This window comes from Juglans regia, chromosome 7 (genome assembly GCF_001411555.2).
Source record: "Juglans regia cultivar Chandler chromosome 7, Walnut 2.0, whole genome shotgun sequence".
Classification (NCBI taxonomy): domain Eukaryota; kingdom Viridiplantae; phylum Streptophyta; class Magnoliopsida; order Fagales; family Juglandaceae; genus Juglans; species Juglans regia.
The window spans coordinates 8,819,934-8,843,971 of NC_049907.1; the positions used below are offsets into that span (position 1 = coordinate 8,819,934).

Here is a 24,038-nt window from a genome sequence, read left to right on the forward strand (position 1 = left end):
ATTATATTATATTATAAATTATAATTATAAATAATTTATTTAAATTTTACATTATGCCTTAATTTGTATTAAGCCGCCCTCAACAAACCATAAACAATGATTAGTGATGGTTATTATTTTTCAATCTCCATTGTAAATAATTATTTCCCCGTGACAAAAGCAAAGATCAAAACATGGTTTCGTTTGGATCTCAACTCATCTCAACTCATCATTACAATTTTTTTAAATCTCAATATAAAATATAATAAACAATTCAATTTTTTTAAATTCTAAAATAATAATAATATTAAAAAATAATATTTTATCATCTCAATTCAATTCACTTCAACATCCAAACACAATTGTAAAGATCCATCCAAAGAGGATGCCCAAAAATCAAAGCCTAGACCATAAACTCCTCAACCATACTCTTCTTCTCACTTCCATCAGACCTAAAAGAATTAAATGCAGCAGCTGGAATACCCACCGACCCTCCCTCCCCAAAGGCAATTCTCACCACCCTAATTTCCTCCCCTCTCCCTCAACAAATGGCTAAATCCCTTCCTTCTCCTCCTCTTCCTCCCCTCCGTCATCCCTCTCCCAATGTCCACCCCAACCACAACCAGCACAAACTACCTCACTAACATTGGCCTCGGCTACGCCATCGCTATCGCTCTCGGCTTCCTCGTCCTCCTCTCCACTCTCCTCCTCGCCTCATACCTTTGCTGTCGCTCCCATCGGTCTTCCAATAACCCCATCAACAACGGCAGGAACAACAGTCATAACGCCAACCCCAGTGACGGTATCATCCTTCCCCGCATAATCTTTGTCGCCGAGGACGAAGACGGAGAGACGCTTGATGAGAACGTCGCCGTCGGGATCGACCAGAGCGTCATCAACTCTTACCCCAAGTTCCCGTACTACTGCAAGGATGGCAACATGGGTACCAATAGTACGACGTGTTCGATCTGCCTGTGCGAGTACAAGGATTCGGAAATGCTCAGGATGATGCCCGAGTGTCGCCATTACTTCCATTTGTACTGCATCGACCCCTGGTTGAAGCTCAATGGGTCGTGCCCGGTTTGCCGGAACTCGCCGCTGCCGACCCCGCTGTCCACGCCGCTCTCGGAGGTCGTGCCACTCTCGCAGTACGCCGCGGATCGGTGGCGGAGGAGGTGATAGATTTGTGGGTTTTTTTGTTTCCCTTTAAATCTTTCTTTTTGGGTAGTGGGTGGTTTGTGGCTTTGCTGTTTGGGTTGTTTGTTTGTATGGTTGCTGACTGGGAAAATTGTAAATTTTGGATAGTTTAGGTTTTCGGCTTTTGCTAGGGTCTTTGTGTTACTTAATCATGGTTTCAGTGATCGAAATTAGAGCATAAAGTCTCCTTTTTTTATCTTAGAAAGAGATGGTTGTCAGTGTTTCACAGACATGGAATTCTGGAATTTTATCATTTTTTTTTTCTAAATGCTTGGGTAACTGGGTTGTACATGTGCATCAGTTTAGTTTAATGCTTTTCAGTATGGCGTATGAGATTCCACCTGTTAAACACATCCTTCTACATGACGAGTAAATTCATATTCAGTCTTTCTGTAAGTTTAACGGAGAACCTAAGACAGGGAGGTGTTGGATGGAACAGTTCTGTAAGTTTAGTAGTACAACGGGATGCAGTTCCTCACTAGTGCTTGCTCCCACAAGATCATGATGGGGCCTCTAGATTTGTATCATGCCAGAAGGCCCAGAACTGTTGTACTCTGATGGTCTGTTTAACATAAATTGAGGGACAATGTGCAGTTTGAGTAAAAGACAAAGTACCTACCCCGAGAAAAAAAAAATGAAAAAGAAAAAAGAATAGAAGAATATTGAAGGGTTGACCAGTTATCTTGAAGCAATACGAAGTTCTAAGGGAAAGTAATTCAAATTAACAACTCGAACTGCTTGGATAATCCTACCGAGAAGAAAACCAAAATAATAAAAAAATAAAATCTGTAGACTCTGATCTCAATACCCATTTCTTCAGCAACACTTAAACTACATGGTATAAGTTTATAACTTCAGTTAAGATCAAAGGTCAATCCTCCCCCTCCCTCCTCTTTTCCTGGCAAAGTTTTCAGCTTAGAATCCCAGGTATATCGTTCAAACCATTTTGCTCTTTTACTTTTTCTCACAGTCCAAATTCTGTTTTTTATCGCTTTCAAGGATTACTGATGTATTGCTGTAAAGATCATTTCAGTTTCTGTAAATGCTGTTGTCGCTGTTCCTTCTGCTGAAAAGAACTCTGGGAAATTTCAAAGTCCAGTTTTTAAAGTACAGAGATGCCAAAACCAAACAATTTTATGAAGTTAAAAGCATGGAGAGGGCGGCTTCACAGGCCAATCCTTTTGTTGGTTATCTTAGCTATTCTCATGTCCATTGTCACCTTATCCAAATTCTACTCTGTCAGATCTCTTTTTCCTACAGATACTTTCTGCAACCACATGAAGCCCGAGAGCCGAAATGGAACTGGAAGTGAAGTAAGAATTACTATCCAAACAGTAATTCAGAAAATCCAACTAGAGATGAGCACAATGAGAGATATGCCAACCAACTCATCCTCATCAGCATCTCTATCGAGATACAGTGCGTTTCTTGCGGATATCCTTGCGCTCATCGAGTCGACACATGCGTCTTTACCATCCAGTGAAGATCCTTATCAGCATGACAGTGAAAGGAGTAGTCTTCATACTCTATCCAATGAACCTGCAGATTATTTCTTCATTGAAGAGATGCGTAAGTATGTAACAATGAAGCCCAACAGACTAGGTAAACAGAACTTCATGGGAGCAAATGGAACTTTCACTAGCATCGGCCATGCTTGTTTTGCTGTGAAGAAAGAGCTTGAGGAGTATATGGATTACGATATTGGTGAAATCTGCAATGATGATTGGAAACTAGCTCAAAAGCTGATGATTCATGGCTGTGATCCGTTACCAAGGAGGAGATGCTTCTCAAGAGCCCCAAAGCTATATAGCAGGCCATTTCCCATCAACGAGTCCTTGTGGAAGCTCCCGGACAATAGAAATATCCGATGGAGTCAATACCGATGCAAGAACTTCACTTGCCTGGCCAGCAATTCCACTCGAAAGGGATTCTTCAAATGTGCAGATTGTTTCAACCTTTCGCATCACGAAATTCCCAGATGGATTGAACAGGTAAACTTGCAGCCGAACTCAAATCTAACTGCAGATTTCCTTATACCTGAAGTGCTAGGAATTAAGCCTGGAGAGATAAGAATTGGATTGGATTTCAGTGTTGGAACTGGGACTTTTGCTGCAAGGATGAGGGAGTTCAATGTCACAATAGTCTCAGCAGCTATCAATCTGGGGGCACCCTTCAATGAAATGATAGCTCTTCGAGGACTTGTTCCTCTCTACTTGACAATAAATCAAAGGCTCCCCTTCTTCGATAACACTCTCGATATGATTCACACGACAAGATTTCTTGATGGCTGGATTGATTTTGTGCTTCTGGACTTTGTATTGTATGATTGGGATAGAGTTATAAGGCCTGGGGGTTTGTTGTGGATTGATAGCTTTTTCTGTTTGAAAGAGGATCTGGATGATTATTTAGAAGCCTTCAAGATGTTAAGGTATAAAAAGCATAAATGGGTTGTGGTTCCAAAGCTGGATAGAGATGATAGAGAGGTATTCTTTTCAGCTGTATTAGAGAAGCCACCTCGACCTTTCAGATAATCATAAGAGTGTTGCATCCATTCATGCTCATGATAATTCTACTTCTCTGATTTAGTATAGTTGCCATAATGTTGATGCTTGAATATTTGTCAAGAGTAAGCATCTAAGGTATTATCAGGTATTCTGAGAATACCTCAATATTATTGATTATTTTATTATTATTTTTTACTTACTTTTACTACTATTTAATATTCTATTATTATTTTTTTACTACTAATCTCAGAATACCTCAAAATACCTCACTACTCAAACACAAAATCTCAAAGTTGTTTCAACAAATTGAAACAATTGGAAGATATTGTGAATCTGGTCTAATAATTTTGGTATTTCCTTCAAAGTGTCTATGAAAAATTATATTTGCAAGTTTGTATGGAGGACTTACCATACACATGATGGAAATCTAATTTTAGAAGTTCACTTGCAAACTATATATCATGTACTTAATTATTAAACTAAGTAGCAACCACTCAATCATTGATTTTGCATTAGTGTCAAAAGCTTTGAGTCAATATAGTCCATTATTAGTGAAAACATACTTTATGAATGAGCATCCAATGAAGTAAGATACTTTTTGGTTAAAATGATAGGATAGATTATACAAGTAGAAAAGATTTTAGGAAAAGATAAATCAACTGTTCAATTACAAGTCATATATAATGATGGGTGACACTTGAAGAAGCAAATCTATGCTCTCTCTCTCTCTCTCTCTCTCTCTCATACCTATCTTCCCTTCATACATTTGTGTATCATATTTTGGGATTCACCTCCTATACATTTTTAATTTTTTTATTATTTTGTTTAAAATAAAATAAAAATAAAAATAAAAAGGAAAAATCAAGTGAGAGTTTGTAAATTTTACATGGATGGAGATTCTTTTAAATAAATATTTATTTCATTTCATAAATTTACCATAATATAACATCTATTATCTTATTTTTAATGCAAATTAAATACATGTAAAGTCAAAAAAAGAAGGCACACGAATCAAGTAGAGAGAATCTAATTTTGAATAATTTCTTAAAAAGAATTTGGGACGATTTGGAGAGTAGCCATAGGCCACTCACGTGGAACCCACCCTGATTTAACCCCACCGACCCTTCAAAAGGGAAATCAGCCGTCCATTTCCATTTTCCACCATCTCTCCACTCATATTCAGCCACGTGTCACTCACTCCGGTGGCTTTCCGTAACATCCACCGTCCACCACGGCATGTACTGTATTGGCATAAAGTAAAAGGATACGATACAAAAATGCGCCGTCAAATCTAACGTCTTCGCATCTCGACCGTATATAATCCAACGCCGTCAATGTTTGCGGTCACAAATTCTCCGAAGCACTAGGCTCGTTTCCCAAACCTCAGGCTCGGGCTCGGCGTGATTTGTGATTACCACCCAAACAGTCACGATCTCACCTCATCACTCGCCTTTTATAAAAATCTCACTCAGATTTCTCATACGAATCCTATTTTTCATTTCAATTTGTTTGTGGTTTTTTGATTATCTTCTTTTGCTGTCGGATTTGGAGCTTTGGTGTTCGGAAAGAATGGCGGATCAGTCTGAGAGTGCCGGTTCGACGGTCGAGTCGGTGACGGAGAAGATAAGCGAGAAGATTCACGCGCACGACTCGTCTTCATCGGATTCGGATGACGAGAAAACGGTCTCGCCATCCTCGTCGGCGAAAGCCAAGGTTTTCCGTCTTTTCGGGAGGGAGAAACCGGTTCACCAGGTTTTCGGCGGAGGAAAGCGTACGATCATAGTCTCCCTCCTTTAGATTACATCTTGATATGATATGGGATATGTTATCAGATTGAGTAGGCATTACCTGGCCGTGTTTTTAAATTATCTTTTGTTATTTTTTTTTTCTTGGAAATATTAATCCTTTTTGAAGCAACGAGGCTTGATCCGATATGAGTGCCAAAAGAGTGCTTAGTCCGATTTCTGCTTTTCTTCGAAAGTGATGGGAGTACTTTTGAAATGAGAGGAAACCTATGCGTTTGGACTTTTAGGAACATAAGCTTGGTTTTGTTCTTTGTCAAATTTTGCTCAATGATCCATATCGGCATTGAGCTAATTTGGCGAATTGTGTTTTTAAATCTCTCATAAAGCTTATAAGCCCGGTTTGCTTGCTGGTGAAACGTCGAAATTGTTATGCAAAAATTGGATTTGAAATATGTTTCTTGAGAACCCATCAGAAAGTGATCCTAAAATTCACGTTAAATCCTTTTTTTTTTTGTTGCTATCGATATTCACATCAAATCTTAAAAATCCGATTATAGGTCAGAAAGTTAGCTGAATGAGCGTTTAACCAAATTTCTGAACTTGTTGAGACGATTAATATTTCCCTGGTGACTTTTAATGTTTCCCGGAACATTGCAATTCTGAAGTGAAACAATTGTTACGATCCCACATCGACTAAATAAGGGATTGGTTGATGGTTTATAAGCCCGCACCCTTCCCTTGTAAGCTAGTTTTTAATGGTGAGTTCTACCTAGTGGGTTCATAACAAATGGTATCAGGGACAGGTTATGTCTTTAAATTGTGTACCTTCCCCTCACTTCTTTGATGATTTGGTGCAGCTGCTGATGTGTTCTTATGGAGGAACAAGAAGATTTCAGGCGGTGTTCTTGGTGGAGCCACTGCAATCTGGGTTTTCTTTGAATTGCTTGAATATCACCTGCTTACTCTTGTGTGTCATATTCTGATTCTAGCTCTTGCAATCCTGTTCCTGTGGTCCAATGCCTATACCTTTATCAAGAAGTAGGCCTTATGATTCTTCACATTATGAGCCCTTAATCTATATAAAGTTCTGTTCTTAGGTATCTAGGCTGTGATTTTCATCTATAGTTCTATTTAATTTATTGCCTAAGATGTCTATCTGTAGGACTCCACCCCGCATCCCAGAAGTTCATCTTCCTGAGGAGCCATTCTTGCAAGTTGCCGCAGCCCTGAGAATTGAAATTAACCACACTTTTGCAGTCTTGCGTGATATTGTGACTGGAAGAGATTTGAAGAAGTTTCTCATTGTACGCATTGTCTATGTTTCTTTGGAAAAAAAAAAAAGTTCACCTTGTAGTTTAGAAAAGACTTCAAGTCTTTAGTGGATTAGCCTGTCGTGATCTTTTAACTTGGTGCGCTTGTTGGTTTAGCAAGTATATTGTTTTTGGTTAATTTCTGTTGTATGGTTTCTAACGAAATTGTGCTTTCCATGTCAGGTCATTGCTGGCTTATGGGTTATTTCAATTGTGGGGAGTTGGTGCAATTTCTTGACCTTGTTCTACATATGTAATATCCACAAAACTTATGTTTATGCATATGCTATTGAACATAGTTTTTATATTGTGTACTGAATTTGGAGAATATTGATTTGGAAACAGCTTTTGTTTTGCTGCACACCGTGCCTGTTCTGTATGAGAAGCACGAGGACAAGGTCGATCCATTTGCAGAGAAGGCAACAATCGAGATTAAAAAGCAGTATGCAGTGTTTGATGCTAAGGTATTGAGCAAGATTCCAAAAGGTCCATTGAAAGGAAAGTTGGCATAGAGTAGGTAAGGCGTTTTTTATCGTTGGACAACCCATCTAGGCAATGGGTTTTGTAGGTTGTGATTGTGCTCGCACTTTTTTATATTTTCTAGAGCCTCCCAAAAGTTGTTTATTAGTGTTCTCAGTTCCCATTTGGTGGATTTGGTATGTGAACTTAGTTGCAAGTTTTAGGTGTGAAATTTGCTTTTTTACTTTTTCGGTGACATTCTAATGGCACCTCACTATAGGTGTTTTTGTGAACAACTTTTATTAGTATATTGGAAGCCTTCTTTCACTGTGGGTTTTACTAGTGTGGATGGGGCTTGATTCTTTTTTTTATTTTTTATTTTTATAACCATGGGTGTCCGGGCCAGCTTGCTTGCACCTCGACTAATCCCATGGGACCCTAGAGTTAACGACCAGGTAAACCTCCAGTGTGGATGGGGCTTGATTCTACCAGTCATATTTTTAGGCAATTCACAGTCTATTTTTATTTTATAGACCCATTAATTAAGGGAAAATGTTTTGTACAACTTCTCTGGGAAAAGAAATAGGACGTACTATCTTGGGTGGGTTTTACTGTTTTTTAAAGGCCATGCCTGTATGGCATTAGTCTTGATTAAGTTCCCTGGATGTCTCTATCCTTGGAAATGTATGCAAATACTTCACATTACAACTATAAAAGAAGACATCTGTTTTTACGCCTCACATATGCATGAACCTCATGTATAAAACTAAAGTATCTATGCATGAGCGTTGTCTTTCGCACAACCACATCGACTACAACCAAGTAAGGAATACCTTCTCTTGCTGATAAAATCTGAAGAATAAAACAGCCTATATTGACTGTTGCAGTACTTCTTTTGTGACATTACACAGCAACACAATCCACTAATACTTGCATCCTGCTGCTAACTCTACTTCCAACATGAAATTAAAGCAAAAGTGCATAACCCACAAGTTTTTGAGCATGCAGTGGTGTTAAAAATTTGAGGGCAGTAATAGTTTAATTTCTTTTAAAAACCCCAATTATAATATTTGAAAACTCTCCCTTACAGGAAATGCTATATATCAGTCACTATTCACTCCTATACTTGGTATTTTTTTTTTTTTTAATAGTATGTAGAGTGTTTTTCATAGAGTGGTAATGAACAATAGCTGATGAGAAGAATTATTCATAAAAAAAAGCTTGAACATAAAAATTCTTATAAATTATGGAATCAATAAAAGGAACCAAGATGGTTGGTTACCAAAAACGGAAAAAAAAAAAATCATGGCCGGTATAACGAAGCATTACTAGTGAAGGAGCCAATACTTGGTTATAATACGAAAGCATCGTTTAAATTGTTATAATAGCACCACCAACTACGAGTTTTTATATACCTAAAAGTAGAAAATGGGATCCTAAATTATTATTATTATTATTTAAGCACAAAAAAGAAAGCAAGTTAGAAATTTTCAATTGTTTAAATAATCATATTTGAAGGTAAAAGTTTGAATGACCTAAACTGATGCTTTTATTTTTTATTTTTTTCCTTCTTTTTGGAAAATAAAATGAGAACGTGAAAATCTTCATTAATTATAAATGCATTTACTTATATAAAATGATTGTTGAACTATTGAAATCATAGATCTATAATAGCATAGAAGAAGTCTATTCATTCAATAATGGTTTTGTAAAGATTGACCATCTGATCAAATATATCATCTATCATCTATTTTTGGGATCCCAATATTATGTCCAGAAACTTAAATTAAACAGATTGTAAACCCATGGCCGGAGGGATGTGGTTGCATTTGTTTTGAAATGGCTGTTGGGAAGATTCACTTTCTCACCTTCTAAATCCTATGGCAAAGTAAGATAACACTTTATAATAAAAAATCAAATAAAAAACCCGAACTCCAACGTATTATATGTCTCTCACAAAATTCCACTCTACCAAAAGAATAATGCATGCAGTTCTCGCGTCGATGCAAAAAGTCAAAAAGTTGGAGCACGAGTTATCATGACGAAAAGAACTGCCAATGGACTAAAGAATGGACGGTGATCATCGGCCGCCAACGGTTTGAATTTTTACTTTACTTTTCAGATGATTATCCAAGCAACTAAATTAAGAAAAACAATAAGAGAGAGGCGAAGATAAACGGGTTGCAATAAGATATGCGCATGCATGAATACGATTTCTGAAAATAAAAAGATAATTACGGGAGCAAGAAAAGGGTTTTCCCTCTTTTGGGGCCCCCCTGGCTGGTCAATCTCGCAAGTTGAAAGCTCTTGAATTGATCCAAGAAAACGAATACTACACGCAGCCAAACGAAGAAACTTTTATTTCAATGTAAAAGAATTAATTGAAAAAGATAACATCGACAAATTGTAAGCTATACCTTTGATTAATTACATAATCCAAAACATTTTCAGTATTTTGGTAGCAGTCTTGAGTTCGGTGGATCCGACGATGTGAGAGGAACTGTTGAGAACTCGGATTCGAGATTTCCTCGAGAGGGTAAGGGGCTAGAATTCTGGCTCGGCGAGAAGTTTAGTCTTGAGAAACTCGATGCTGTAATAGAAGTGTTTGGTGTTTGGTCGGCCACAGGTGGACCAACAATTGCAGCATTTGAACCTCTTCCATGTGAATCTACCTTATTAGATCTGTTGGCATTATCGGCCAATTCCCTTTTCTCTCTTTCTTCGGTTTCCTTGAGAAGAAAATCGACCCATAGATCTGCAAAGGACTGGTAGAGAAGAGGATGCTATTTAATGCACCACATGGAAACAGTGGAGGGGAAAAAAAAAGCAATACAAAAAACACCCAAATACTATCTATGACCAGGCAAAAGATGCATTTATGTGAACACCAGATAATTAATCTCTGGATAAAAATATTACCTGGTTGTCAGATGCTGTGCTTGCGGATTCTGCTGAACCCCCTCCCAAGATGCCACCAACTAGGCGGCCAGGTAGCCCTAGCACTCCACGTACAACACCTTTGCCTGCACCTTGTTGAGCGCCACCTATCCTCTGTTTGTCTTCATCAGAGAACCCCAACATACGAACCATAAGATCCAGAACCTGCCCAAATATATATTAAACAACCTGAGCTAGCTAGATGAATTAATTTTTTGACAAGCCTAGTTAGTTGAAAGTGTCAACAGGACAACTACTTCAATCGGGATGGAAGATCTGTACGCATTTACATTCCCTGCGAAAACAGTCCATAAGACTGGTGATCAGCTCTGGATTATGCACGATGCATATTCTATATTGGTTGTTGTGGGGAACTGTCAAAGTCAAGAACTTTTTCAGCTCTAAAGGGTTCCAAGCCTAAATAAAGTTTGGCCTTGAAAGAATTTGCCCATGAAGGCGTGGGATCTCAGCTAATTTGTGTATTCTCTGGTTTTTGTAGTTCCTTGTATTTCTTTTATTTTCCCCTTTGGTTTCCCTCCTTCCCCAGTTTTGTATTAAACTATTTTTCAATAAGTTCATTTCTTTTGCTATTATGATGCCCAACATATATATGCATACAAAACATTCTTCAATAGAGCGAAACCATGAAACTTGATAAGCCAGCCAAAGTCAATGATGACATTCAGGTTCAAGTCATCCAGTGGTATACCCCACCTAAATAGGGCAAGAACAATCCGGTGCATGTACCACAGATGAAGAGAGTATTAACATGCATCCATAAGCAACAAAAATAGTATTATGAAAAATACATACCTCTTTGCTGTGGTTTCTTTGGAAGTAGGTCACCAGTAACTTGATCACAATCCGCCTGCACACGTCACCAGTCATATAAACTACATGTTTTCCTCACATGAGGCAACGTGGTAATTACTAATGACAACCAATTGGTAGAAAACCAATAGTTAAAAGAGGTTTGCTGAAACTCATTGAGACATCTACTTTGTATTTTGATTGCAACTAGAACAGTGGGAAACCCAGAAATAACCCATGTTGAAGAGCATGAATTTTAATTCAAAGTTAAATCCAGCTAACCTGTCAACAAGAAAATCTGAGTCAATTGACATCCTATTAAGCCTCGTCATACTCTGCTCAACAGCACGCCGCAATTTTGCATTGTCTTCCTCAAGCATATTTACTCTGCTTTTCCATTCTGCTAGTGTTCTTTCAGATTGGGAAATTGTGGCCAAGATTTCATCCTTCTCCCCCTTCAATACCTCTGCTCGTTGATCTGCATCCTAGAGATGATACAGAAAAGAAAAAACCTAAGGCCAAGAGTGGCATTTAATGACATGACAAATATTCCCAGCCTATAGAAGTCATGATAAGCTTCATTTCGACAAGACAAATAAGCGGCATCCTTAAAAAGTAATGAGAATTAAAATGATCAAGGCAGCAGAAAAAAAATGCATCTATTCAACAGAAGAAATATATGACTAGTACAACGATGTCATTGCAGGCTAATATAGGAAAGATTTTGAAGAGGGGAACTACGAAGAGTTGTGGTCTGAGTTGTTCAAGGGAACCAAAGTCCTTTTAGGCTACTTTGAGGGAGCTGGCCATTTATTTAGTTTTTTAGTAGGTAAACAAAATTTTATTGATCGTAGGAATTGGCAAGACCCCAAGTATACGTGACATACACAAGAGCATCGCCTAGGCGTGCTAATTTGGTGATACAAGGAATTCAGGAAAAGCCATAACATCAAAATCAATTACAATCGACCAATGGAGTAAAGTACCGAAAAAGAAATTTCTAAGAGGAAGCTGGCAACTCATAAAATAATTAAAACAATTTCGATGAGAAACTGATTTATATACTATCGATGACCACTTTTACTAATCAATGACAATGAAAAAGCTTTTATGATACAAATTCCCCACACTCCCAACTGAATATAACTGTAGCTTCAAATAATTTAATTTTTAAAAAAAACTAGGTCCAACCAAGAATCCTAATAAACAGGAAAGAAATAATGTTATTTTAACTAATCAACTGATTGAACCCTAAAAAAATGTCAAATAACCAGCATGAGTTATAGCATAGCTTATTATGTTGCATCAAGAGGGTGCAATGAACTTTCAGCTAGCTCAAAAATGGAAAAATACAGAAGTAGGATTGAAAGGGAAGGACGCATACTTTCAACAGCTTAGAAAGTTTAGCTGACTCTTCCCTTGCCCGCGCCAAATCTCCTTCCAAATGTTCCTATAAACATTTATTCAAGCTGGCATAAAAACCATATTCTAGAAAAAGCATGGCTCTTACTGACATGTCCCAATAGCTTGCTTTATAAGGTGTGAAAAAGAAATAAATTCATGAAGTATTATTAATGTGCTTACCTTAGCTTCAATTTCAGCATAGTACTGACCAAGAGCAGTTTGTAGATTAAGAAGCTCAACATTTTTGGCATCAATTGTGGCCAAACAGTGGGCAAGTTTTTTATTTAGATCATCAATAATTTCCTTTGACTTCTGAATTTCATGGTTGTTGATCATCTTAATTTCCTCCTGACTTGTAATGGCCTGCTTCAGCGCTTTCTCCAAGTGCAATATTTGAGCCTTTTGATATTCATTATTTTCTCGTAGCTGTTCAATGATTTTGCTGTCCTCATCCATTTTCTCAGACTCTTCAGACTCCTATATTATCAGAGAAAGAAAGCTTAAAAAATATAATATATCGTGATGTAGAGGATGCCAGATCTACCTAGAATCTCACACAACCAATAGAAAGTGAAGGTGATGCAGTGAACGAAGTGAGAGTTAAGAAACCAGTTCATGAAAAATTGTGGTCTATAAAGGAAAATTAGAAACATTTTGATGTGCACAAGTTCTGAGAGGAGCATAATACCAGTCAAGTGTGAGTTCAATATAGGAAACTTTTTTTTTTTTTTTTTTTATAAAGCAGTTCAATATAGGAAACTGGGGCTTTAAAAAACCAGCTTATTAGATTAAAAAAATATATATATTCTTATGTCACTGCCTCCTTCCAATGGTATTTGCAAGCTGACAGAGATTCTAGAGACAATCCTGGAGAGGCAGATTGTGGTGATGTGATTAGATATAGTGATGGGTCCTTTGCAGCTGGTTTCTTTTTTTATCTTGGAGTTGGCACAGACACATGCAAAACTTTCAACTTTGAAGAATGGGCCGAGTTTATGTTATCACTTGGGGATTTTGTTATTGGAGGTGGAGTCGGATTCTCTTCTGGTGGTAAAATGGTTTCTACATGATAATGTTTGGGAAGGCATCATTACTTTAGGAGTAGGCCTGTTCATCTGGTTTTTTCCAGGCCTGGTCCGAAACCCTGATAACCGGGTTCCGGTTATGGGTTCCGGCCCGGTACCCTCATAGAAAAACCCGGTTACACCCAGTGCCCGGTTTTTTTTTTTTTCGGTTTGAATGTTTTGATGTTTCTTTTCTTTTCTTTTCTTTTGTTCCTTCTAGCAACTAAATGGAAAAAAACTCAAAAGGAAAATGCATATTATGTCCAATGAATCATCCATTTTATGTTTTTTTTTTTTTTCCTCTTCACCACGTGGCTTTTTATTGGTGGTCAAGGAACATATAGGCTTTGATTTAAAAAATTAAATAAATAGAGTTTGAATGATGCATCAACATTTTTTTCATGAAAAAATATTCATAACATGTACATGTAGGCTTCGATTAGGGAAAAAAAAACCGGGTGCGGTTTTTAAAAACCGGTTTCAATCCGGGTTTGACCCGGGCTAACTCGGTCCGGGTTCCGGCCCAGTTTTGAAACCCGGGTTCCCGGGCCGAACCTGGATGAACAGTAATATTTAGGAGAGGTTCTAAATTTCAGATTAAGTCATGTGTATCGAGAAGGAACTTGTTTGGTAGATGGTTATGCTCCTCTTGGGGCTTCTAATTGTTCTGCTTCTCTCCTTACTGCTCAGAGCCTTCCAACACCTCCAGACGGTGTCTCTTGACACTGAATAGCAATATTATTATAGGACATAGGCTTTTCTTTGTTATTTCAACCAATACCCTAGTTGGGTTCAGTTATAGGTTTTATTTGTAACAACATGGCATCCTGCTGATAATAAAAAAATAAAAAAAAAAAAGGTATATTGCTGCTATAACCACAGCATTCCTCAGCCACAAGTGAGAATGTTTTATACAATTTCTGAGGTAATCTCTTTTAATAAAAATAAATAAAAATTTATGTTTTTTAGTATAGAAATTTTATTATATTTAATGTTTTTCGAAAATGTCACAACTGTAACAGAAGAGCCAAACTTGCAAACCAAACACATAGGAGTACAAGTATTAGATTTCTGCTTTAATATATTATGTTAAAGCAGAAACCAGAAATTTCACATTGCAACTGATATATGTCATGCACTGATGGACAAATTGACAGGTGGTTCTGCTAGAGATAATAGAAGAGTTATAGACACTTGACCTTTTCTAACAAATGTTGCTTAAGACGGGCCAATTGTTGCAATGCTTTGTCCCTTTCCTGGCGTGTTTCCTTCAAATCTTTATCCAGTTTTTCCAAACTTTGATCCATTTGTTCCTTTCCAGGGAAGCTTCCAGATGAATTGTCCTCCTGTGAAGAAAAATAAGTAATAACTGCTTTAGGAGACAAGAGATGATACAAGTGCATACCACAATGATGTATAACAATGCCACTTAACATCATTACACACACTTACAAGAAAGAGGAATGCAGGGAAGGGGGAGGAGAGAGAGAGAGAGAGAGAGAGAGATCTTAAGCACAAACAACAGAAAAATAAGGTATGGTGTTCCCCAACAATTTCTATACCTCATTCAAACTAGTTGGATGTTTACTTAAAGGCTGGGAAGCATCTGATCGCACCTCAGTTTGAGCGTTCCTGCTCATTTCCAGAGCAACCTCGAGTTCATTTTTCTCCATCTATACAATTATGACATTAGAGTGGATTTGGGCGCACCATTTAATAAAAAGCAGTACAAAATATTTTGAGTAATAAGATATGATGCACTTCATAAGTGAAACACAAATGGACATCTAGAAATTAACAACCTTAAGACTATTGTTTTCCTTCTCTAGGCTTGCAATTACTCTTTTCAAACTTTGCGCAATGTCCTCAGCGTCTTCCTCCTTCTGTCCTTTCAGCTCCCTTTGCAGTTGTTTTATTTCTGAAATTTTCTCATTCAACTCGTTTCGTATGTTGTTCATCTCCTCAGAGGTCTGCTAACAAAGAAGAGGATATGTCATACCAAAAACAAAGCTCAGGACAGCAATGGGTCATCTAGAAAAGTAAACTCAAAAAAGAATTAAGAAACAAAATTTTGTTATCGGTAATTATCATACAAAATCTTGAAAACAATTAAAGAAAACAGAATGTAGAAATCAAACATGAGAATGTGTGCATTTACAATCAGACAATAAACTAGTTTATATTTTCATACAACTGAATATAGGAAAAATTATGGGTTCTATGGCCTTAGAAATGAGTAATAATGTCAGCCAAAAGTATTAAACCAATCATCACCCAATATCAAAACTCACTGTGTCTCTGTCGAATTTCAGTGATTTGAGCTCCCCCTGGAAAGATTCCTTCAATTTTTGTTCCTCTGAGGATGCAAAAAGAAAAGCAGGCATCTCAAAACAAAAGATTGTTGAGAACCATTTCTGGATTTTCAGACTGAAGAACTGTACCTTGTAATTTTGACTGAATATTTTCCAACTTTGTGCGTTCTTTTTCAAGTTCCATCCTCAATTGTTTTAACTCACGAGTGACCTGCACTGCTGCAGGGGACCTATTTTTCTCTTCTAGCGAATCTGCAAGCTCCTAGAAGGCATTCATATATCTGTTGTCAAGTTCATTCATCATTAAAAGAAAAGAGTACAGCAAAATGGGAAAAAAATGCATTGTGCCAAAACACATAAATACATTTGTCAAATCAAGTGTCGTTACCTCAAAACATTTGCATTTGTAGCCTGAGTCTCTAGATACAGCCAAAAGTGCTTTAAAAAAAAAAGAATCAATGAAAAGTAACGAAATAGTCCAGGCAAATAAAATAAAAATGAAGTTGCTCAAACTTCCTAGGAAAATACAAGTATTCAGAATGAAAGGTGCAATTACCTTCTCCCTCCCAAGCAAGTTTGAATGTTTTGCTTCCATCTTACTTTGAGTGACAACAGATTGAACAGCATGTGTGATTCCATTGCCATTGCTTATTCCATCCTGTTTGGAGACAACACCATTGTCTATCTGGTTTCCAGCATAACGGGATTTTGCTTGAGTTGTGATTCTATGCTGTCGGTTGGGTGATTGATCAGCACTCCCCTGAAAGTCGCCAACAATTCAGCCAATACCCGATACCAAATCTTTATATATATATATATATATTTGATAAGATATATATATTAATCACACATGGGATAATAATTGCATGATTCAATATACAGGTCTACTTTCTCCAGCAGAGACGATCAGAGTGTAAATTCTTTTCTAATGGTGCACAGGCCCTTGGCAAGAAGTTTCCCGCAAGTGCAACTCGGGTAATTCAAGAGGAAAATCCCCCATGGCCCCTAGAGATTATTTGCATCCAGTGGGATTCAAACCCTTGGACCTTGGAGGGAGCATACCACCAAGACCAAGGCTTTTACCACTTGAGCCAACCTCTAGGGGTTATCAGAGTGTTATTCTACAAAAAAGGATGGAGTATATAAGAGAATTGCTTGAACTCTAAACCCAATACATCCAAAACCCCACATTGTAACAACAGGGCAAGATAACTTTTATTCTGTCTGAGTCTCTTCCAGGACACAGTATGGATGGAAGAGAGATAACAAAGGATCGCAAAGAAGAGAATAAAATCATGTAGTAACGGCAAAACTTGATTGACTTTTAAACTGAGAAATAAAATTAAATGCCCTTACTGTCACATACTAGGCCATTTCAAGGGAGAAGACTAAAAGAACACTTCTGAAATTGCCAAATGCAAACGTTCTTTTGTCCTGTTATGAGGATGAGGCTTTACGGTATATGGGAGATTAGGGTTTACATTTTTCTCACTACTATTATCCTATAACACTCTAACCCAGACACAACCACGTGTCAAAGTCTTATATTATCTGAACATGCGTGCAGCTACAATACCTGGCATTGTACTGCCCTGTAGGAAATAAAGGTTCCCAAACCTTTTGCTCTTCTTCACAACCATGGCATCATTTGTAACCTCCAAGGTTCTACCTTCAATAGAACAAAGGAGCAATCTTATCAAAGTGCTGAGGGGTGCAACACATGTATACATGAAGTATATAAAAGGACAAATCCAACTAGCGAGGAAGAACAAAAGGAAGAAAAATCCTTGAAACCTAGAAAGCTAAAAATTGGAAGCTGTAATGAAGGGAGTTAAATATTATGACTTCTAACTTTGTCACCGTCCTCTCACAATCTTAAATAGTATGGAAAGGAAGTAACTTCCAAATATACCACATTAAACATAGTGGGAATATCCTCCAAACTTCTAAATTTTTGTGACTTCCAAAAGGATTCCGCCAACATATATACCAACTACTCCACTATCTGCTATGACATGAACCACTCAATCCCAAAAGTTCTGAATATCACTAGACATCTCACACTGTAGCAGAAGATGATTGAAGCTTCCCCATTCTGCTTACACATACAACACTAACCCATAATGACAATATTCTGCTTCCTCAAGTTATCCATTGTTAAGATCTCCCTAAGCTGTCATCCAAACCAAAAGTGCTACCCTTGAAGGCGCCTTGTTTCTCCAAGTACTCTTCCAAGGAAATGAAGAGCCAAGTGAAGAGATAATCACATTGAAGAAGGGTTTAAACTCAAATATTTTCGAATTCAAGAAGTGTGGATAAGTGGCCTAACAAGGATCCGATAAATTTTATCATAACCACCTCTTCTCCACTTAAAGGAATGCAACCTGTTAAAGAACGAAGAGAATAACTCCACCTCCCCATCATGTGTTGATCTGATAGAAGTTATGGCATGTTGTCGGAGATTTGCAGATGTTCTGCAACCAAATCCTTCTCATAACAAGATATATGAAACAACTTCAAGAAAACAGTCTTCAAAAGCAGGTCCCCGCGCCAAACATCGTACAAAATCTTGTTTTAGACCCATTATGTACCTCATAACAATACAAGATAAGCCCCCCAACTACTACTTTTTTTCCCACGCCCCAACCACAAAAGGTCCATTGACCTCATTTGAACACCATCCTCACCACATGCTATCATATTTGGCTTCCAACACCAATCATCACAAAGTTTCTCTCTCCATGTTATAACGAAAACTTTGTTATACAAAAGAAAAATACTAATCACCAAACCACCTAACTAAATTAGAGTGCAAATCTTGGACCACTGGATTGGGTGGAACATGAACTCATTGTGAATTCTTCCCCACAAAAGATTCCTTTGAAGCTTCTCTAGATGTTTTGCTACACCAGATGGTGAAAAGACACAAGAAATATGTTAGCAAGTTAGAAAGATCTTAATCAAAGTAACCCACCGCCTTTGGATAAATATAATGTCTTCCACCCAACTAGGTGACGTTCCCAAATGCTATAATCATTGGATTTCATCTTAAACGATGCCCTTAATGGGAGACGCTAATACTTCTAGGGAAAAGATGACCCTACCTTCATGTTAAACACTCAATATCATCTACCACTCCAGTTAGTACTAATTCAGACTAGGCCAAATTAATTTTCAGTTCTGAAACAACCTCAAACTTTAGGAATAAATAGCGCAATAATGGAGATGATCCTTTGTAGCCTCAAAAATAATCAAAGTATATCACAAAATAGGAGATGAGATAGGACAAGCTCTTCATTTTATCTCGTCCCCATCAAGAAAACTGAAAGGGGCCCCCTGTTTACAACAGCTAACAACTTTCTACTCGGTGCCTCCATTAAAAAAAACAGTTGAACTTTATTAACGATCACAACAAGGTGTTGCCCAAGTATATAGGGCCTATACATGAGAAGCACCAATCAAGAAAACGAGAAAATAAGTAAGAAGTCCTGAAAACATGAATAAAAAAATAAAATGAGCAGACATCCAGTGATAAAGGTTTAAAAAAAAAAAAATCTTAAGGTCATGTCTGCCCCCATCTTCTCCTTATCCTCAAAGCTTGAGTTGTTCCTCTCTCTCTAATCACTGATCATACCAAGTCGTGACCGGGGCCTTATCACCATCCAAAGTGTTCACCACTTGAAAAAACTAACTCTCATCAAAGGCTCTTTCCATCCACATCATCCTCTTCATCGATGGAGTCAAAAGCTAAGACAAACCAAAATTGGCCCTGGTAAGCCTTTATATAAATGACAGTAAAAATACCTCTTGTGCAGGATTACTTTATCTCATATTATCTCATCCCTCCTTTGGTATCCAAAATTAGTTTTTAATGATACACACACAGCCTAAGATATGCAGCCCATTTTGACCAAATTTTGGTTTTTCAAAAGGGTAATGCTCGGTTAGTTTGTTTAACTTCAATTCTCAGTTTGATGCAGAGTTGTTCATTACCAAATGAATAATAATCTAGACTGGCCCCAAGGATAGAAATTAATTTAATTTGGCTCCACATATTATCATGTTATTTTTTCCTGTCTCGTCAAGTTGTTCTCTTTCCTTAATTTCCAAAATAAGAAATATCTCCCATTTGTGAGCTTTCCAGATTTTCAGAAAATTCTTCCAAACCAAAACTAAAACAAACCAACAATCTTCCCAACCCAACTAACTCAATTTATGGGATGTTTTCAGCTTGTGTCTATAATCAATAGGTGATTATAAGCTTTCTCCTTAATTTCCCAACAATAACATAATAAATGACATTAGCTACTCATTAAAAAAATGGCATTAACAAAGGCTATATAGGAAAATTTCTAAGAACTCATTCACCAAATAATGTCAAGGACTCAACTATACACGTACATCTCAGCTACAATGGGCAAAGAGCAAAGGCACCTCTCAAGTGACACAAAAGAAGTTGAGCTCCCCATGACATTAATGCCGTCATTGTACACATCAAGTACAACATTGTTCACATTCTCCTCCAAAGCCGCAATCATGTTCCACATCATTCATGTTTTCCCATAAGCCCAACATCAAACCCATCATTATCTCCAGGTTTTGTAGGAAAAGAATGCTGAATTTACGGGCTATTAAATAAGTTTCGAAAATAAGTGCCTTGAAATGTGTGATTCATGATTGGATGGGAGGTATTTTGGGGCTCAATGTTTTGGTAGGAACTTTTGAAGATATGAGAATCAGTGACAAGAGTAGCGTAGAGTTTCACAAACCATAATTAAATGAGATATGCAAGTTTCTAAGCGGAGGAGATGTTATGTAACTAATCAAATGGGAGATTTGAGTAAATTTAGTTTGGCCAGTTACTATTTTGCAACCTGATAATAGAACTAGACAAGAACCTAAGCTGTGTTAATATATGCAAAGCTAGGAAAAAAAATAGTAGCAACATTTTCATAATTTGAACCAGTTTCACGCAAATACATAATACACTTCACTTACAACTCAACAACTACCTTGTGAACATTAACGCCATTTGCGAGTGCTTTGGCACCTTCATTTCCTGATGCATTCTGAGCTGCATTGGTTGCATCCAAATTTTGTTTCAAAGATCCATTTTCTTTATTCAATCTAGATATCTGATCCTGCCAACATGGAGGAGGGGGGAATTTTATTTTTTATAATGTCAAAGGCCTTTAAAACAGTAGTAGCTAGTAATTGGATAAATATTGAGATTCTTGCTGACATTGGAGTACCTCCTTTTCTTTCAACAAAGCAGCATAATTAACCGATAATGCTTTAATTTCCGCTTCAGATTCCTGAAGTCTCTTGATTTCAGATTTGTACCGCTCAATCTACAATAAGCACAACATCTTTTAACCAAAATCAATAACAGAAAAATCGATGCTTGATCCACTTTTACAGCTACATTTTGCAGCATACCCACAACAAAAGCCAAGGTATGCATGAATCATACAACATGCAGATATGATAATAATATAAAAACTAAGATTTAACCTTCTCCAGGGCTTATATCGAAAAAATAAAATAATATCACATCTAATTCCTACTAAGCTATTTGTATCGGGATGTGGCAGGCAAGTGTAAGCCTATCTAGATGGCGCACAAATTATAACAGAGGCTACAACGTGTAACATCACCCTTCCAAGTCCAAACATGAGAGACTCCAAATTGTCTCATGATATAACACCCTTTTATCGTCGTGGGCCGTAGATTAGCTGAAAGAAAATTTGAGAAGTTCACAAAAACTCACTTGATAAAAAATTCAAAATATACAGACTCAACACTCACAATGCAACTGTAAAATTAAACACTTAGAAGCAACTGTCAAAATACACATTAATATTACAAGTGGAAGGCATTATAATTTCTTCATTGAATGTTTCAAAAACATCTACTTAGTTCCTGGACAACAATCCACTTATTTGGTATGCATCATGATTAGGAAATTGGACTCTGATAGACAACCAAGCATCATCTCAGCTTCCTACTACTTTTATCACAATAGTAAAGAAGAATTCACCTGATCATAAACATATAATCTGAAACGAATATGTTTAGTCATAACACATTTTTTTCTTTTTTGATGATGGGAGAACTACCCCAGGGCAGAGCCCTTATGACTCACCCATGAAACCTAAACCCCCGGGGAGGCTAGCACAGCAACCCACCGCCATGACCTCCCACTTAAATCGCAATTTGATCCCAGTGGGAATCAAACCTGTGACATGGGGCTCATGCACACAAGTTCACCCTTACCCACTTGGGTTACCCACGGTTGGATGTTTAGTTATAACACATAATATCATATGAAAGTCGCAGCTCCTTCAACACCAAAACATCTTGAACATCTTCACCCTTGCTTGAGAAAATGTGTGTATCCATATATAAAGAGAAAAATGGGGTCAAAAATTTTTTGGGAATTAGCTGTAGAGTGATGAGCATGATTCCCCTTTCTGGTCTGCCAGACCAATCATTCCCAAAAGGTCCTATTATCGTTCTGTACCATTATGATTGGAGATTTGGGCAAAATATGTACTTCCTCGGGAATGAAGAAAATCGATTAATTCTCATTTGGTATTTTGGCTTAAATTCTTTTGACTCCTCGAGACTCAATCAAATCCTCTCTTTTGAGGATTGAATGCACTTCTATAGCTCCATATTTTGGTAATCTCTTGTTTTGTTCCTGAAAACTCATGGAGTAGCCCATCCCCTAGCTCCAATTCGGAAGTGAAATGTTAGCTTAAATACTTTTTTGATAAGTAAATGTTAGCTTAAATACTAAGCAAAATCCAAAATGAATTCCCCAACAAATCCCATAATGACAATCGCATACATTCTAATCCCTACCAAACCAAAGTGGCTTACATATCAAAACAAAAACAACCTTCTTACAGTTCACCTTGTCACAAAAAAAATAAAATTAAATTACAAAATTAAACCAAATTCCTTACTAGAATAAAAAAAATTATACAAGAGCTCAGGGCTATACCTCGAAATTAGACGGGGAATCGATCCCATTCGCCACCGGAGAGCGCGAGACCGAATTAGAATGCGCGAAACTGTGGGAACTCCTCCGATCAGAAACCGGAGAATCGTCTACTCTATTGCGGGAGACATAGATCTGGAGCTCCCCATCGTCATCGTCGTGGACATCGAGCGCGATCTTGTTCAAGCTCTCCTTCAAATTCGCAATCGAGTTCCACATCATCCAAAGGTTTGCCCAACGCACAAAGCCACCAAATCTACAATTATGCGCAGGTTTTTAAGGAAAGTGACGCTGAATCTGTGGGAGATCGTATGAGTTTGAGCGGAGAATCCGGGGGTCGATGCGAGAGAAAACTGAACCGGTGAGGATTTCTTTGGGACTCAGATTCCGTAGAGTAGGAAGTTCTGATAGATCTGAGAAGAATAGGGGCGTGGGATGGAGTATCGTTTCATACGACATAAATTGGGAATTAATGAACATAAAAGAAAATGAATATTTTGAGGAGCGGGACACGTTACGTGACTAATCAACGTGTGGGAGATTTTGGTAGATCTAAAAGCGTGACCCGTTACCGACAATTTCACAACCCGATTTTGTGTCGTAAACGACAGGCTTGTACAATTGCTTAGCATTTTATATTTGTCGTTTTGCCCCATTTGTTCCTTTTTATCGACAAAAGCAAATGTCCTAATGTTGTTGGCAGCAATGAAGTAAATGAATTTACGAGAATTTATCCATTAATGGGATTAGGGAGGTAAATGAACGAGTTTGTACAATTGTTTGCTTGATACTCTAATTAAGCTCGATTGTGAAAGTAGATACTCGTTTGATTAGTAAATGACATATATTTGATTAATCCTAATTCGACTCGATTAAGGTTCATTAAGACACGCTCGTTTAGTCTCAACTCAATTCTTTAAGGATGTATTTGGATATTGAAGTGAGTTGAGTTGAGATGATAAAATATTGTTATAATATTATTTTTTAATATTATTATTATTTTAAGATTTGAAAAAATTAAATTATTTATTATATTTTATGTTGAGATTTGAAAAAGTTGTACTGATGAGTTAAGATGAGTTTAGAATCCAAACTCACCCTAAATCGACTCGATTAGAGCTTTTTCATAAATTGTTAAATATATATATAATTTATTCATATATATTAATATTGTTATATATATATTTACTTTTATACATATTAAATTTAATAATATAAGTATATTGACCTTTATAATTAAATATATAACATGTAACCAGTTACTTATGCCTACTCATTTATGCCAATATATTAAATATAATCTATAATTAT

At 37.2% G+C, this 24,038-nt stretch overlaps 4 protein-coding genes across 5 annotated transcripts; 3 read left to right on the forward strand and 1 right to left on the reverse strand.

Annotated features, from left to right (window-relative positions):
* The first annotated feature begins 381 nt into the window (after window positions 1-381).
* Window positions 382-1,526, forward strand: LOC109009170 (RING-H2 finger protein ATL67-like). The gene has a single exon (XM_018989556.2). It carries the CDS (start codon window positions 583-585, stop codon window positions 1,156-1,158), a length of 576 nt encoding a protein of 191 aa, XP_018845101.1. The 5' UTR covers window positions 382-582; the 3' UTR covers window positions 1,159-1,526.
* Window positions 1,527-1,619: 93 nt separating this feature from the next.
* On the forward strand, window positions 1,620-3,719 carry LOC109009169. The gene has a single exon (XM_018989555.2). It carries the CDS (start codon window positions 2,292-2,294, stop codon window positions 3,705-3,707), a length of 1,416 nt encoding a protein of 471 aa, XP_018845100.2. The 5' UTR covers window positions 1,620-2,291; the 3' UTR covers window positions 3,708-3,719.
* Window positions 3,720-4,984: 1,265 nt separating this feature from the next.
* On the forward strand, window positions 4,985-7,536 carry LOC109009168 (reticulon-like protein B5). The gene is made up of 5 exons (XM_018989554.2): window positions 4,985-5,451; window positions 6,283-6,463; window positions 6,588-6,729; window positions 6,919-6,988; window positions 7,081-7,536. The coding sequence occupies exons 1-5, from the start codon at window positions 5,250-5,252 to the stop codon at window positions 7,245-7,247; spliced, it is 762 nt and encodes a 253-aa protein (XP_018845099.1). The 5' UTR covers window positions 4,985-5,249; the 3' UTR covers window positions 7,248-7,536.
* Window positions 7,537-9,261: 1,725 nt separating this feature from the next.
* On the reverse strand, window positions 9,262-23,193 carry LOC109009167 (golgin candidate 3-like). 2 transcript variants are annotated; one of them, XM_035692068.1, is made up of 16 exons: window positions 22,731-23,193; window positions 20,974-21,072; window positions 20,734-20,862; window positions 16,278-16,481; window positions 15,851-15,983; window positions 15,701-15,765; window positions 15,212-15,379; window positions 14,972-15,082; window positions 14,609-14,755; window positions 12,526-12,822; window positions 12,326-12,391; window positions 11,224-11,426; window positions 10,945-10,999; window positions 10,114-10,296; window positions 9,612-9,959; window positions 9,262-9,526 (listed from the first exon to the last, which is right to left on the reverse strand). In XM_035692068.1, the coding sequence occupies exons 1-15, from the start codon at window positions 22,947-22,949 to the stop codon at window positions 9,642-9,644; spliced, it is 2,397 nt and encodes a 798-aa protein (XP_035547961.1). In that variant the 5' UTR covers window positions 22,950-23,193; the 3' UTR covers window positions 9,262-9,526; window positions 9,612-9,641. The 2 variants fall into 2 exon arrangements, with proteins under 2 accessions (XP_035547961.1, XP_018845097.2); XM_018989552.2 differs by lacking the exon at window positions 9,262-9,526 and having other exon boundaries at window positions 9,528-9,959.
* Window positions 23,194-24,038: the final 845 nt, after the last annotated feature.

What these genes read in the sequence shown, in the direction of transcription:
- LOC109009170 (XM_018989556.2), top strand. Translation starts at nt 583, where the DNA reads ATGTCCACCCCAACCACAACCAGCACAAACTACCTCACTAACATTGGC.
- LOC109009169 (XM_018989555.2), top strand. Translation starts at nt 2,292, where the DNA reads ATGCCAAAACCAAACAATTTTATGAAGTTAAAAGCATGGAGAGGGCGG.
- LOC109009168 (XM_018989554.2), top strand. Translation starts at nt 5,250, where the DNA reads ATGGCGGATCAGTCTGAGAGTGCCGGTTCGACGGTCGAGTCGGTGACG. An exon ending in ATTTGAAGAAGTTTCTCATT is followed by an intron (nt 6,730 to 6,918) that starts GTACGCATTGTC and finishes TTTCCATGTCAG; the next exon opens with GTCATTGCTGGCTTATGGGT. An exon ending in CTTGACCTTGTTCTACATAT is followed by an intron (nt 6,989 to 7,080) that starts GTAATATCCACA and finishes ATTTGGAAACAG; the next exon opens with CTTTTGTTTTGCTGCACACC.
- LOC109009167 (XM_035692068.1), bottom strand. Translation starts at nt 22,949, where the DNA reads ATGATGTGGAACTCGATTGCGAATTTGAAGGAGAGCTTGAACAAGATC. An exon ending in ATTCCCCGTCTAATTTCGAG is followed by an intron (nt 21,073 to 22,730) that starts GTATAGCCCTGA and finishes TGCTTATTGTAG; the next exon opens with ATTGAGCGGTACAAATCTGA. An exon ending in TCAGATTTTCTTGTTGACAG is followed by an intron (nt 11,000 to 11,223) that starts GTTAGCTGGATT and finishes TGACGTGTGCAG; the next exon opens with GCGGATTGTGATCAAGTTAC.